This window comes from Pithys albifrons, chromosome 3, assembly GCF_047495875.1.
Source record: "Pithys albifrons albifrons isolate INPA30051 chromosome 3, PitAlb_v1, whole genome shotgun sequence".
NCBI lineage: Eukaryota > Metazoa > Chordata > Aves > Passeriformes > Thamnophilidae > Pithys > Pithys albifrons.
In genome coordinates this window covers 55,006,423-55,019,301 of record NC_092460.1, presented here as the reverse complement: position 1 = coordinate 55,019,301, position 12,879 = coordinate 55,006,423, and the positions used below count along the sequence as shown (strand labels likewise).

Below are 12,879 nucleotides of genomic sequence, written 5' to 3'. Positions count from 1 at the left end.
GGAACCCAAAGGCCATCTGTCCAGCTAAAGAATGCAGGGACACCTCTGGAATGAACACCTTGGCTGCTGGGGTGGGGCGGGCAGCACTAACAGAGGAGTCTACTGTTAAGACAGGGACCCTGTGTTAGTCTCTGAACCTCTAGGGAAACTGACAGCCCAGATCCAAGGCTGGGCTTCAGCTCAAGTGCCCTGCTCAGGTACAGCCTCTTTGGGGTGGTAAGCCCTTCTGCCTCCAGTGGGACAGCTGCACATGGAGCTCAGGGCTCCTTATTTGTGTTTCAGATAAACTCATTAATTCCTATTGGACATTAGTTTTGCATGTGTTAAGAAGAGCCAAACATTTCATCTGAGAGAGAAATGCCTGTGGCAAGGCCTGAAATGAGCTTGTATGGACACACGCTGGCCATCTCCTGTGGGAACTGAAGTGAGGAGTGGCCTTGGCTTTCCCTTCTGAGAGACCCAAAGGGCCTTATAAATGATGTTTGATTCAGGCAAAGTCCACACAGACAAGTTGTAGAGCACAGAGCTTTATTTTAACAGCAAATAGGAAATGAAAACCACAGCCTGAAGCCTGGCCAACCCCACTGAGAACTGATGGGTCAGCCAGTGTGGGCGTCAGGGCAGAGCTCTCCTCAGGCTGCCTGCACAAGCCAGCCCACACTCCAACCAACTAGTCAGCGAAGAGCTTGTAATCAAGATCTGTTTTAGTGAATCTTGGCAGCAGTCAGGGAAACATTTCCTGAAGTTTGGTTAAGAAAGGGATCGGGCAGTCCTGGGCACACCAGGAGGGTGGTGCCAGCCCCTTCTCACTTGCTGCTGAGCGTGCACTGCTTGGCCTGATTTTCAATGGAATGGTGGAAGACAGGGATCATTAGCTGACATCTTAGTGGAAGAGGAAACTTGTTACAAGCAGATTATGTGCATGCACAGAAAATGATTACACCAGAGCTGGCTCTCGAAGGACTCATCTTGTAAGGGGTGAAAATATACCAGATGTTTGAGGCTGAGAGCTCTGTTGTTCAGCTCTGCCTCTCTCAAGCCAACAGTGCAGCTCATGGAGCTGGGCCTTGAGGCCAGATCAGTATCTCTCACTGGGATAATTGTTGCCTCCTGCTGCAGCAAGTTTTTTCCACCTACTTGCCTTACTTTTTCTCAGGTCAGATATTAAGAACTAGTCAATACACATCACTGCAGGCAAATTATAGTCAGGATGCTGTCATGAACTAGGAATATATGGCTTCTGTGTTGAGTAAGTATTTTGTGCATGGTATTTCAGAAGCAGCAGGTTAATATAATAATATATTCTGCTTCATTTGGCATAGCTATAGTTTCTTAGTGAATACAAAGAGAAATTGTAATTACTTGGGAGTAATTTTCCCCATACTTTGTATTCCCAACTGTACTTTTTCTGCCCTAAAACTGCATCGACTTAGACTTTTGCAAAGCTCTTTTCTGTATAGCTTTAATCAAGGGGAGACAAAAAGGATGTATTGTAATTGATAGATGGTAGGCTGAAAAACATTTTTGGAAACAGTATGGATGGCAAAGATTTCTCTAGTGTTCACTTCCCCAGGGTGATGATAAATGTATTATGTGAACTTTTATATAAAATATAGCCAATAGTGGATTTTTATAGCCCTGTACATTTACAGATTATCTGGGTTTTGTCCTCTATTTTGCATTCCTAATGGATGATGCAGTCATTTGGTATGTATTTTATTGTAGAGACATCACAGGTCTTGAAACCATCTGGAGCCAGCTGCTAATGCTACATCCATGTGCTTCTGGGCTGAATGTTTTGAGATAAAGAGTAATTTTTACCTTTTGGCCTCTTACAGTTTCCAACTCTGCTAAATGGTCACATACCAGTGCCACTGCCCAGTCTGGACAGAGCCTCCTCACCAGTACTGCTTTCTCCAAACGCTCAGAAATCCTGATGATGCCTCATCATGCCAAGGATGTATTGGTGGATATAACACTTCATTCCTATGGGCTAGTTTTTCCTGTGTTATGAGAAGGACATTGTGAAAACCCTTTATTACTTTGGTTTGCACTTTTCATTACATGGATAGTCTACTTTTATTATGTTAGCATTTTTCAACAGTGTTTATATATAAAAGTATATATAAATCTGTTATGCATTAAATGAATTATAATTTTTTTATATCATAGCTCTCAAGTGTTGAACACTTCTGTTGTTGATGAAGTCCTTTTCTTAATGGTTTGCAACAATGTATCTAATAGGGATGTGAAGCTTCTTCTTAATCCCTTTTTCTGCGTATTATGCATTGTGCTTGTGTAAACTATAACCGGCTGTGCCTTCTTTTGCATAAAGTCATGTAAATGATTTATATATTTTCTAGTATTAAGACAAAAAGTTGAAAGAAAAAAGACTAGTATTGAACAACCCGATGGTAGTATTGCAGTATTTTCTCCAGGGATAGGCCATATGATGCAGTGTATTAATGTAACTTTGTATTAAGTGCTTTCAAATTGTATAAAAATAGCCTTGTAATTTTTGTTTGCTGAAGACATGAAAAACGTAATCCATGTTACAGTCAGGAGATGTAGTTAGGAGTGACAAAGCCACATATACACATGTGTGCCCAAGTTCTTCTGGTGAGTTGCACAGGGAGGAACTGAGCTGTGTGTGGCGGAGACATTTCCAGTATTTGAGAATACTTCTGTTGAAAAGAAATTTATGTGGTCTGTACATCTTACGAACTGTCAACATTACAGCTGGAAAGACTGCAGGTAATCCCTGTCCTTCCAGGGCATGAGGATCATTCCTGATAGAGAATTTCCAGATGCTTTGTTCAGCCATGCCAAGTGCCTTCTACTACTTCCCTGGAAAGACTATAGCAGCTACTCAAGCTCAGAAGGTCCCATTTCCCCTTCCCCTGAAACTGGAAAAGTTACAGGTTTGGAGATTAATGCCTGGTGCTTGCAGAGAGGCAGAGACTGTGTATGTGGGATGTTTATGTATAAACAGCTGAATTCTGGATGAAAAACCAGCACTGTATTACTATATACTGGCAACTTGAACTTACTGGGTATGTTCTCTGCCTTGAGGTGATGGTTTAGTCATCTAAATGTCAGGTTAGGATTAGGCCAGACTCCCTGGCACCACAGATTCTAATCTTGGCAGGGTTGATGCAAATCTCCGTTTTTCAGAGGTGGCTAAATTGGGTTGAATGCAGCTTTACCCTCTAGGTTTTTCAGATGAGACCTTCAAAAACCAAACCAAAATCAGAATCCTGTTTACAACAGGTCATTAGAGCCTTGACTTTGCTTTCTGGCCAAAAGTCCGTTCTTTTTGAAATGTATGCAGTGAGTTGTCTGCCGATTTTCTGCTTGGATGCATTTCAGTGATGATGTGTGTAGTTATTTGTAAAGTGCTTTTGGATCCTTCAGCCTGAAAGGTGCTAAATAAACATTTCAGTAATGCAGTTCTGATGTTGAAAAGCCATTTTTGGGGCAGAGGTGGTCTGACAAAAGACAGCAGGAATTTTCCTCAGGCTCCTGGATTGCACAACCAAAAATGACTCCTCAGTTCCACCTGGAGTAATTAAACAGGATAAAAACCTGCTGTATCTCGACAAAGTAGCAGCTGATAAACAGAACAATTAGATACAAGACATGAGGAGAACAAATGAAACACTTGGGAAGTCGTTTACTTGATGCAGCGTTTTAAGAGCTCCACAATGTACCAAACCACAGGGTAAAACCAGGAGATGAACCTGTGCAAAGTTCATGAGCAGAGGCAAATTTTACACTAAGTAAAATCAGAAGAGGTTGAAGAAAGCGCAGAATGAAACTGATGGGATTGACTAGGCTGGTGGAGATAAATCACTACGGCTCACAGATCAAACATTTCTCTTCCAATGCATTCCTCCCAGGTACACGGAATATTTTGCAATAACCAAGTTACAGGGAGACAAGTACTTCACACTCTAGAGCCAGCTCTCACCTCACTTTTAAAGAAGCATGAATAGCTAGTTATACCTCTAAGGCTTGAGCAGCAGTGGAGTCCTGTCTTGTACCCGCCAATACAGCCAATGGGAGAACATGGCACAGACATGAAGTTTAAAAAGTAAAGGTAGATACTCCTGACAATATAGTCTTAAAAACTGAGTATCACCCTGCAAAAAATACCAGATAAACAGGAGAGGAGGGAGTATGTGACAAAAAAGATTATTAAAAGATTCTCATGATTTTATTTCTTCTAAGGTTTTACTATTAAGAAGGCAGATTCTTTTCAAAAGGCTCAACACACCCACACCTTCCCTCCTACTCTCCTGCCCGTTGAGTGCTTTTGGATTTTTTTAAAATATAGCAAGTAACAGCAGTTCTGGGACAAAATCCTATTGAAACAAATTAAAGGATGTAAGAGAATCCAGTAAAACTTCATGGCAGAAACTGGGAAGCAGTGCTGTCTTCTCATCTTTGAGAGAATAAAAATAAGAAAAGAACACATCTTCTGCTAATAGACTTTTCAATTCAATAAAACAAGTTGTCAAAATGAAATCTGCTTCTGCTTCCTAAACTGGTCAATAATGTGGAAAAAAATTTTCTATTGAGAAGAATTCATACAAATAAAGTCCAGCCTCTCAAGTCTAACACTTACATAAAACACTAAATGGTTATGCCTTATGCTTTGAAGAAAATACTCTCTTGGTAATCTTCTACTGAATTTTATTAGCAGGTATCTTTTTAACTGTAGAGAAAAATCAAATAAATGTTTTTAAAATAAATACTGTGAAAGTGTCAAGTATTTCTAGTGTCATGGAAAGCTCCAAGCCAACAATCCTGCAGAACAAAAAGGGAGTTTTTCTCTCTTCAGTATTCTTGCTAGTAATTGCCATTTGATCAGACTTGAGGGATTCGTTTTAAGGTTTACACTTTATTCATGCTTCATGAATACACAAAATGTTCAGTGTTACATAGGCTGGGTGCATGATTAGGCTGGTTTTGGCTTACCTGTACATTGTTTTTTCAGAAAAGCCAAATCTCCAGCAGTAGGGCCATGGCTACAATGGAGCTTTGCCAAGAGACTCTGCACATCTTCTGCCCTGGCACGGGTAAGTGGCTTCAGTTCTAAAAAAAACTGTAAAGGTGAGGAAAACAGTAATGGATGATAACAAACTATAGAAAAAGATCTGACACAAATCCATTATGTCAACAAAGAACATTTTGTTTTATCTGAATAAAATTAGTCTCATCAGACAGGCAGGTACCCATCTGGAAATATCTACCAAAGAAGTGAAGAAATGTCAACAAGATGACTGTTTAAAGGGGAGATGGTCCTTTAAAACAGACTATAGCATTTAATTTTAACAGAACAATTCTCTGCATTAAGAGGCTGTGTGATCTCATGCCTACAGGAAGAATCCTCAGAGGCCATCAAGACATGAAAACAAATTTAGAAAAGGCACAATAAGTACAGGTAGTCTTTTATATAAGAGCATCACTGTTCTGTTCTGATCTTGAAACTGTCTCTGTTTGCTGTAGGACACACAAACAGGTCCCTCAGATTTTAGCATACCCCTACAGAACCCTCAGAAAACAACTTCTGAAATCCCTTAGCCCCAAACTGTAGCTGCTCTTACCAATTAATGTGTGAGCACTCTGCCAACACAGATGGGAGTGCAAACCTATTTCTTGAGGGCAGAGATTGACAGCACTAGTGAGGAGCAGTATAAATTTATTTAAATGAAAAGAATGAAGGTCAAGCAAGGACTCTGGAGTAATCAGTATCATGGCCTGCCTTGGGTGGGGGGTGGTATTTATAAAAAAAGCATCCTAGAACAGAGATTTTAGGATATGTTGATTTTTTCCATGAAAGATTCCCATTAGCTCATGTTCACTCAGCAAGAAGCACAAATGGATAAATGTAACCTTAATTATTCCTAACATGGCTCCAGGCCAGCTACCTCCTCCTGCAAATTAAGTAAAAAGATGGGGAAGAAAAACAGCCTTTGAAAAACAAGCTCAGGGTGTGAAAGAGGAGGGGCAGGTGGCAGTGCAGACGCAGGGCCTGGAGGGAGGTGTTCCGCAAGAGCATGTCAGAGAGAAGACAGGGAAGAGCATTCTCTCTCCCTGGTTTGCAATCTGCAGCAATGGTAATTCCATCAGCAAAAAGATCGCACTGCAAGAAATGAAGGAGCTTCATAGCTCTCTGGGGAAGAACGTGTTTCAAGGCAGGGCAACTGAGCCAAGGAAGACTCACATTTCATTAGGAAGACCATAAAAGCAATACGCTCAGGCAGGTCTGCGTCTTGAGTGAGTTTGGAGGATGCAGCCAGGACAATAAATTAAGAAGTCATTTACCACAGCAGCATGTGCATGTGTGCATTCACAGTTTAGGTTGGCTCAAAAATTACAGAACTTAAATGAGTTAAAGGATTTTTGAAAACATGCAAAATAATAGAAAATTGTACATGTTTTCCACTGACATGAATCTTTTTCTGTCAGTTAACAAAAGCAGCACAGTACTGCCCACTGAAAATCACACACAAAAGATTAAAAAACCAATCTAGAATACCTGAACTCTCACCCCAGTTCTGAAAACACCGATTTCAGTTTTGTGCAACTGAACTCCAAAGATGAAATGGGTGCATGGTAGGAATTACAAAGCCCATGTATCTGCTTGGTTTTTATATTCTTCATAATCATCCCACCTGTACAGCCAGAGCTTATTTACAATGCTACACATTTTCATGGTGCTTCCTTTATGTTTTATAATTTGTACTTGTTATCTTGCCTGTCTCCTAAATTGGTGTGACATGGATGCTGGTGAGGTACACAGATGTTGCTGAACAACACAAAGACAAAATGGGAGGAGCACTGAATCTCTTAACAGTCCAATCTCTGAAAATAAATAAAACCCACAAACTGTATAAAGTAAGCATTCAAGTTTCTTCCCAAAATCAAGGCATTTCATAGAAATGTTACATTCATTTTAAACCCAGAATTTCTTGAAGTAAAAAAGGGTACTGAAATGTGCTAGTAAGGTGCATGTATCACTTCACCTCTGCTCATTAGTGACCAGACAAAATGATCATGTCGTCACAAACAAGACAAGTTCTGATTTTTGTTCAGTGTCACCATGTGCTACAGCTGCGCATCTCCATACCCTGATTTGTTTGGATTTCTTTCAAATCTGACCTTAATTCCAAGTATTTCCTGAGTTTATAATACTTAGCTTGGGGATATGTACAACGTACCTTTCATATATTTTGTCCTCAATAACTGAATGTATTCCTAACCTTAATTCCATCTTAACATTGCAAAACAAAAACAATGTACCTTTATTACACTGAACAAACTCATGCACAACCAACCAGCAAGCAGTGCAAAGAATGCTACCTCACAGTTTTTTCAAATGATTTGCAAATACAAAGTATGTTGATTCTTTAATAATTGTTTATTTTAACCTTTATTGCCCAATTTAGGGATACACTCTGGCTACTTAACGCTGTGGTAAAGCAGCACAAAAACAACACAGCCATGTTGAGATGCATGTTCCACTAGAGCATTGCTGAGCAGCTGGTTTGCCCCTTCCATCTCCCCCCCCCTGCCCTGTCAATCCCCAGCCTTCACCCACCCTCTCTCCCCTTCAAGCTCCACCTGCGTGTGCACCCACCCCCATCACCACCACCTGCCTCTGTCCTGTCTCTGAGCCCACCTCACTCTGGCACGCACCTGCACCTGGCTCCCTGGCATTCCTACCCTGGGGCAGGTGGGACACACCAGGGACCTTCTGAGAACTACTTACAATCAGCCATGGCTTGCTGGCCATTTCTCATGAACTGATCACTTGTCCTCCAGCAAAGGCAGTCATACCAAATACCGAAAGCTTCTAGTAACTCTCTGCTTGTTTTTTGTTATGCATGGGCTTTTATCTCAAAGGCCAGCACTCCCTACAGTTCTTGGGCCAGTGAAACCAAGCCTGTAGTACCTGATTCTGCCAGACAGGAGGCAGAACACTGAACTGCACAAAAAGGATGTCAGAGAAGTGCCCAGCAACCTCAGACTTGCTGACTACTGCCCCAGACAGGCAGCTGCCACAGAACTGTCTCTGCTCATGCAGGAATTTCAATTATAGAATTAAAAAAGCCCAAACCAAACTGGCTTGACCACAGATGCCAAGTTTTTTTAAGAAATACATTCCTTAAAGCTACCTCCTAATGAAGAAAACAGATTCACTTGTAGGTCCTTCAAAAAAATCTCTTTTATAAACAGAGTGCTTTAATTTCACAGAAGATCTTTTCATCTGTAACAAAACCTGAATGCCTACTTAAAATGGAATATCCTTTTGTTAGCTGCAACTGATCCCTTTCTAAATTTATTAATGCACTTCATTTTACCAGTTAAACCTTTAAGTCCTTTACTCATTAGTGTCACATTATTACTTGTTCTTTCATGATCTATAAAATATTACTGTTCTAGAATGCTAAATCCCACATTTATCCACAGTGAACATTTACTCTCTATCTTCACCACTTTTGTAAAAAAAGGAGATGTTTTTCTGATACTTCTTTCTTCAACACCATCACGTCTACAATGTATTTCCTACAAAGTTAATCAGTATAAAATCTAGATCAGATCCATAGCAACTATAAAAAAATATATAACAACTATTTCAGGACAAGGTTTTTCATCAGTGCCACATCTGCCTCTGACACACACATAACACTCCCACTTGAATCAGTGGGAGAGCCCCATGCACGTATCCAAGACACAGATTATGCTCCCAGACCTAGGCAAGACTTCTGCTACCGTGGGACATGCAGGACTTCTCCCCAATAATTAGACTGTGGGCCATGCTTCTGGAAACATCCTGAATGGCCTCAGTCATGGATGAGCCATGTTACTTTTCACTGCCGCTATTTCTGCACTGCATGAATTAAAGAAGCAGCCAAAGCTAAAGCTGGTGGTTCCCACAACACAGGGATCTGGATCTAGCTAACCATTTCCAACAATGCCCCAAGAAACGCAATTTCACTTAGTCTGCATTTTTAACAACACAGGGGTTTTGTTATTATAAATTTCAAAGCAAAACCGAAGAATTCCACATAATATTTATACTTTCAAAAGTACAATATTAATACAATTCGGTCAGTTAGAAATAACAGCAGTTTGTTAGGTCTACAAGATTTAACGTAAAACCGGTTTACAAATGCTGAAAAGCAGTAGTGGTCCAATAGTCACCATTACACATGAATTTCTCTCTTCCAGAAAATAAAAAAAAAAATCCCAATTCAAATTTACCAGTATCAATGAAATATTAATAAAACACCCCCAAACATGCCACAATCACTATTCACAAATAAAGTTAAAATGAAATATACAAAAATTCACTTAATACTGTTAAATAACAATAAACTACAAGATTTCCTGAACAGAAATGGTAGGACCCCTGAACGTTTTACAGTGAATGTCAGGAAAAATTAAGTTACCTATGACTATTTTCATGATATATCAGCCAAAGATTTACATGAACATTTCAAAATATACCAATAAAGATTTACAGTCTCTTTAAGATGCACTAAACAAATAAGTTCATAAAGGTGAACACAAATGCTTAAAAATACTGTAACCATCACCAAGGTGTACTTATGATACTCACTGAGATGCATAAGCATAGGAGTAATATGTTTACTATCTCTGGAAAACAGGTAACATCTAAGATCTGAAAAACTCTCCAAGTTCCCACTGTAAAAGCTCTTTAGCATAGTGAGTTCTTATCAAGTACAAACTTGCATCTTTCCAATTGGTTTCAATTGAATAATGCACAAGTGGCAGAGCAACAAGGTGGGAAAAGTGTGACATTATTCCCATGTTCTTGTAATTAGTTGTCCTGTTCCTCTGTAATAAAAAGTAAGCCAGGGTCCAATGCATATGAATTGTCTTTTTACTACCTGTATTTTTAAGTTAAAAACAAGGTAAAAAAGTCATTGTTTCTGCAGGCCCCATATGCACAACAATGTGCAAATATTTTATGCTGGAGTCAGCTTGACAAAATTTATCATCCAGCCTCCATGCTTTAATTTATCAAGAACTAACACAGGATCTGAGAGCAAGTCATAGTTACTGTTCACTTGTTGGAATCAATTTTCACACCATATGCTTTTCAAAAACATAATATGCATTATAATTTTTCAACTATTTCAACACATACTTCCAATGTTAAATAAGGAATTAAGTGCCAAGAACTCAGAGCATTAAAGATGGCTCACCTATAGCCAAGCAAAGCTATGTTTACATTCCAGGAAACACTGCAGTTTAAGAAATACAAAAAAAACCCCGCAGCAGTAGAACATTTTATCAAGAGAAACAGATGCATTCACATATTATAAAGCCATTGCAACTTCTTCAGGCATGGAACTGTTGTGTTAACTATACAGACAGTAGTTATTTAGCAGCAATGATTCCGCAATAAATAATGCACTGTGTTTCTCAGTCCTGCACAAAAATTGCAGCTACAGTTACATCAACAGCTGTAACCTACTGGCTCTAGTGGCAGAGGAGACCTTAAAACCAACTGTACAAAAAATTGTCACACTGTGACAACAAATATAAAAACATAATTTGCAGGTTGGAAATAAAAAGACTCCACTGTGAAGAGGACAGTGTAGACAAACTGCGATTCCAAGTCCACCAAGAGAAAGCACTGCCTTCGGATCCCAGCCCTCGATCAACAGGATGGGTAGGCAGGGGCTCGACTCTGCACTGCCCGCTTTAGAAAAGCATGCTCTGCCTTCTGTTCTTCCCATGTCCTGCAACACAACATGAACGTGGTGAGAAATGGAGGCATTTGCACAGGACAGTACTAAGTTCTTATCAAGATCTTCATTCTGTTTCAAGAGAACATCCTTTGTGCTTAAACCACTATCAGCATCTTCCTTTTAACTGCACTTACTGCATTTTTCCCCCCACTTTGCCACATTCACACCAATGCTTTGAAACGCATCAGATTAACAAGTCCCTCAGTCCACCCCTAGGTATAACTCACTTTTTTCTGTGCCTTTAGCTTATATGTCTCCACAGGAATCTCAGCAGAACATTCTGGATATGTACTTGAGTACATTCACACAAATAAATTTATCAAAGCATTTTTCCATTACAAATGCCTCTGGCACAGCATTCTTTTAAGAGATTTGAAAAATACCAAGCTTTCTGTACCTGTCTCTGGGTAAGTGGAATTTCGAAAGCCAGGGTCTTTTTGCAATTGAATCTCTTTTAGACTGAATATTGAAACACCTGGAACATAATGAAGAAATTAATTAATTTTCAAACATAACTATGTTTTAGTAAACAAAATTAAATTTTTAATTATATAGTTTAGATAAAAAGAGCTTCCTATTAACAAATATTTAAGTCAATATAAATCAGACTTTTTTAATAGAGTTTTTCCTTATTGCAACATACTTAGCTTTAATGTACTATCTTAACAATACTCTGCTTCTTTACTATTCCTCTTACTTTCAGGCAGAGTGTGCACTCTTGTTCCAAGACTTCTGAAATATGCGTGTTTCATGGCCTCTTCTGCTGAAATTCTCTTCTTTGATTCATACTATTAATATAAAAGTGTAGAAGTGAGTTGGTTTCCATTAAAAATATCTTTGCATCAAGTGATTTAATCAAAGGGAGAAACAGAGTTCAATTTGCTCAGTATTTCCCATAACTCAGTAGGACAAATTTGTTTTCATTACTAATATTTTACACATGAAAATCTAACGTTATCTGAATCAGTACTGCCAACAGATAACAAGATTGCTAAAACAGTCAAAATAATTTCTGTAAATGGATGCAAGGAAAAAATATACTTCATCTTTATTTACAGATGTTACAATGCTTAGGTATCACCTGCTTGGCATACATGCAATGCTGGACAACAATGCAGACACTTAAAAGCCTGTATACAAATAAGAACAAAGTCCTGGTTTGGACTGCGAGTGCTGTTCTGACACAATGTGTAAATAGAAGATGACCTGATGGAGAATTTAAATCACAGGCTGCAGCAAAGCAGAGTAAGTGCACTCCACCTTAAGAAATAAGAATTTTTAACATTGTGAAGTCACAGTGCTGCATCTACTCAAAGACTTAGGAATGGTCTTCTGTCTTGCTTCTGGCTCATTCTTAATACAGATTAAAAGATTAAATCCACATGCCACTTCACCATTTGAATACAGTTTGCAAATCAAAGAGTAGTGTTACACCTTAGCAACTCCTCTAGTAATAAACTCAGTTCATCATTATGGAAATTTAGTATTTGTATTTAAAAAGTTCTGGTTTAATGCCGTATTTCACAGGAGATGCAGCTTTTGCAGGGTATTGTTAACTTAGAAAATTCTATTCTTACAAAAAGTAGTAGAAGAAAAAAATAGTTCTGAGGAAAAAAAAAGTAAGTATCAGGTTTTTAATTCTCATAGTACACTGGCTGCCCAAAACTCATTCTTCTCACATCTGTCATCCACTACAGACTAAGCTACACATACCATATTCAGGTAAATCTACCAGATACTATTGCTTCTAATACATTTTGCAAATAATATATTAAAACTCTAAACTTGCACTTTTATAAAGCCACAAAACACATCTTACTTGAAGGAACTTCGCTATCAATTCAATTCCTTCCGTGTCTAGCCTAGAAATAAAAATATTGTAAAAAATTAAAATAGTTATGGAACTATATTTACAAAAGTAAAACTGCTGAGGAACTAAATTAAATTGTATAAAACCTGAAAATTAAATTTAAACATGGAAATGCTTTCACCAAAACAACATTTATGTATGTTAATGTGTATGCATATGAGTACTAATATGTCAGAACAAGACTATTTGAAGAACACTGGAGATAGATAAATCCCAAGC

The 12,879-nt window shown here is 38.7% G+C and overlaps 2 protein-coding genes across 3 annotated transcripts in view; one reads left to right on the top strand and one right to left on the bottom strand.

The window, feature by feature from the left end:
* ELK3 (ETS transcription factor ELK3) overlaps positions 1-3,449 on the top strand; it is a 36,776-nt gene extending 33,327 nt beyond the window's left edge. Inside the window, exon 5 of the mRNA XM_071552041.1 lies at positions 1,839-3,449. Within this exon, the coding sequence (XP_071408142.1) occupies positions 1,839-1,937 (99 nt within the window). The 3' untranslated portion in view covers positions 1,938-3,449. The remainder of the gene's footprint in view (positions 1-1,838) is intronic.
* Positions 3,450-7,407: 3,958 nt separating this feature from the next.
* CDK17 (cyclin dependent kinase 17) overlaps positions 7,408-12,879 on the bottom strand; it is a 95,699-nt gene continuing 90,227 nt past the window's right edge. For both annotated transcript variants that reach the window (XM_071552039.1, XM_071552040.1), the window contains 4 exons: positions 12,610-12,652; positions 11,488-11,578; positions 11,188-11,265; positions 7,408-10,781 (listed from right to left, as the gene is read on the bottom strand). In XM_071552039.1, the coding sequence (XP_071408140.1) occupies positions 10,744-10,781; positions 11,188-11,265; positions 11,488-11,578; positions 12,610-12,652 (250 nt within the window). In that variant the 3' untranslated portion in view covers positions 7,408-10,743. The remainder of the gene's footprint in view (positions 10,782-11,187; positions 11,266-11,487; positions 11,579-12,609; positions 12,653-12,879) is intronic.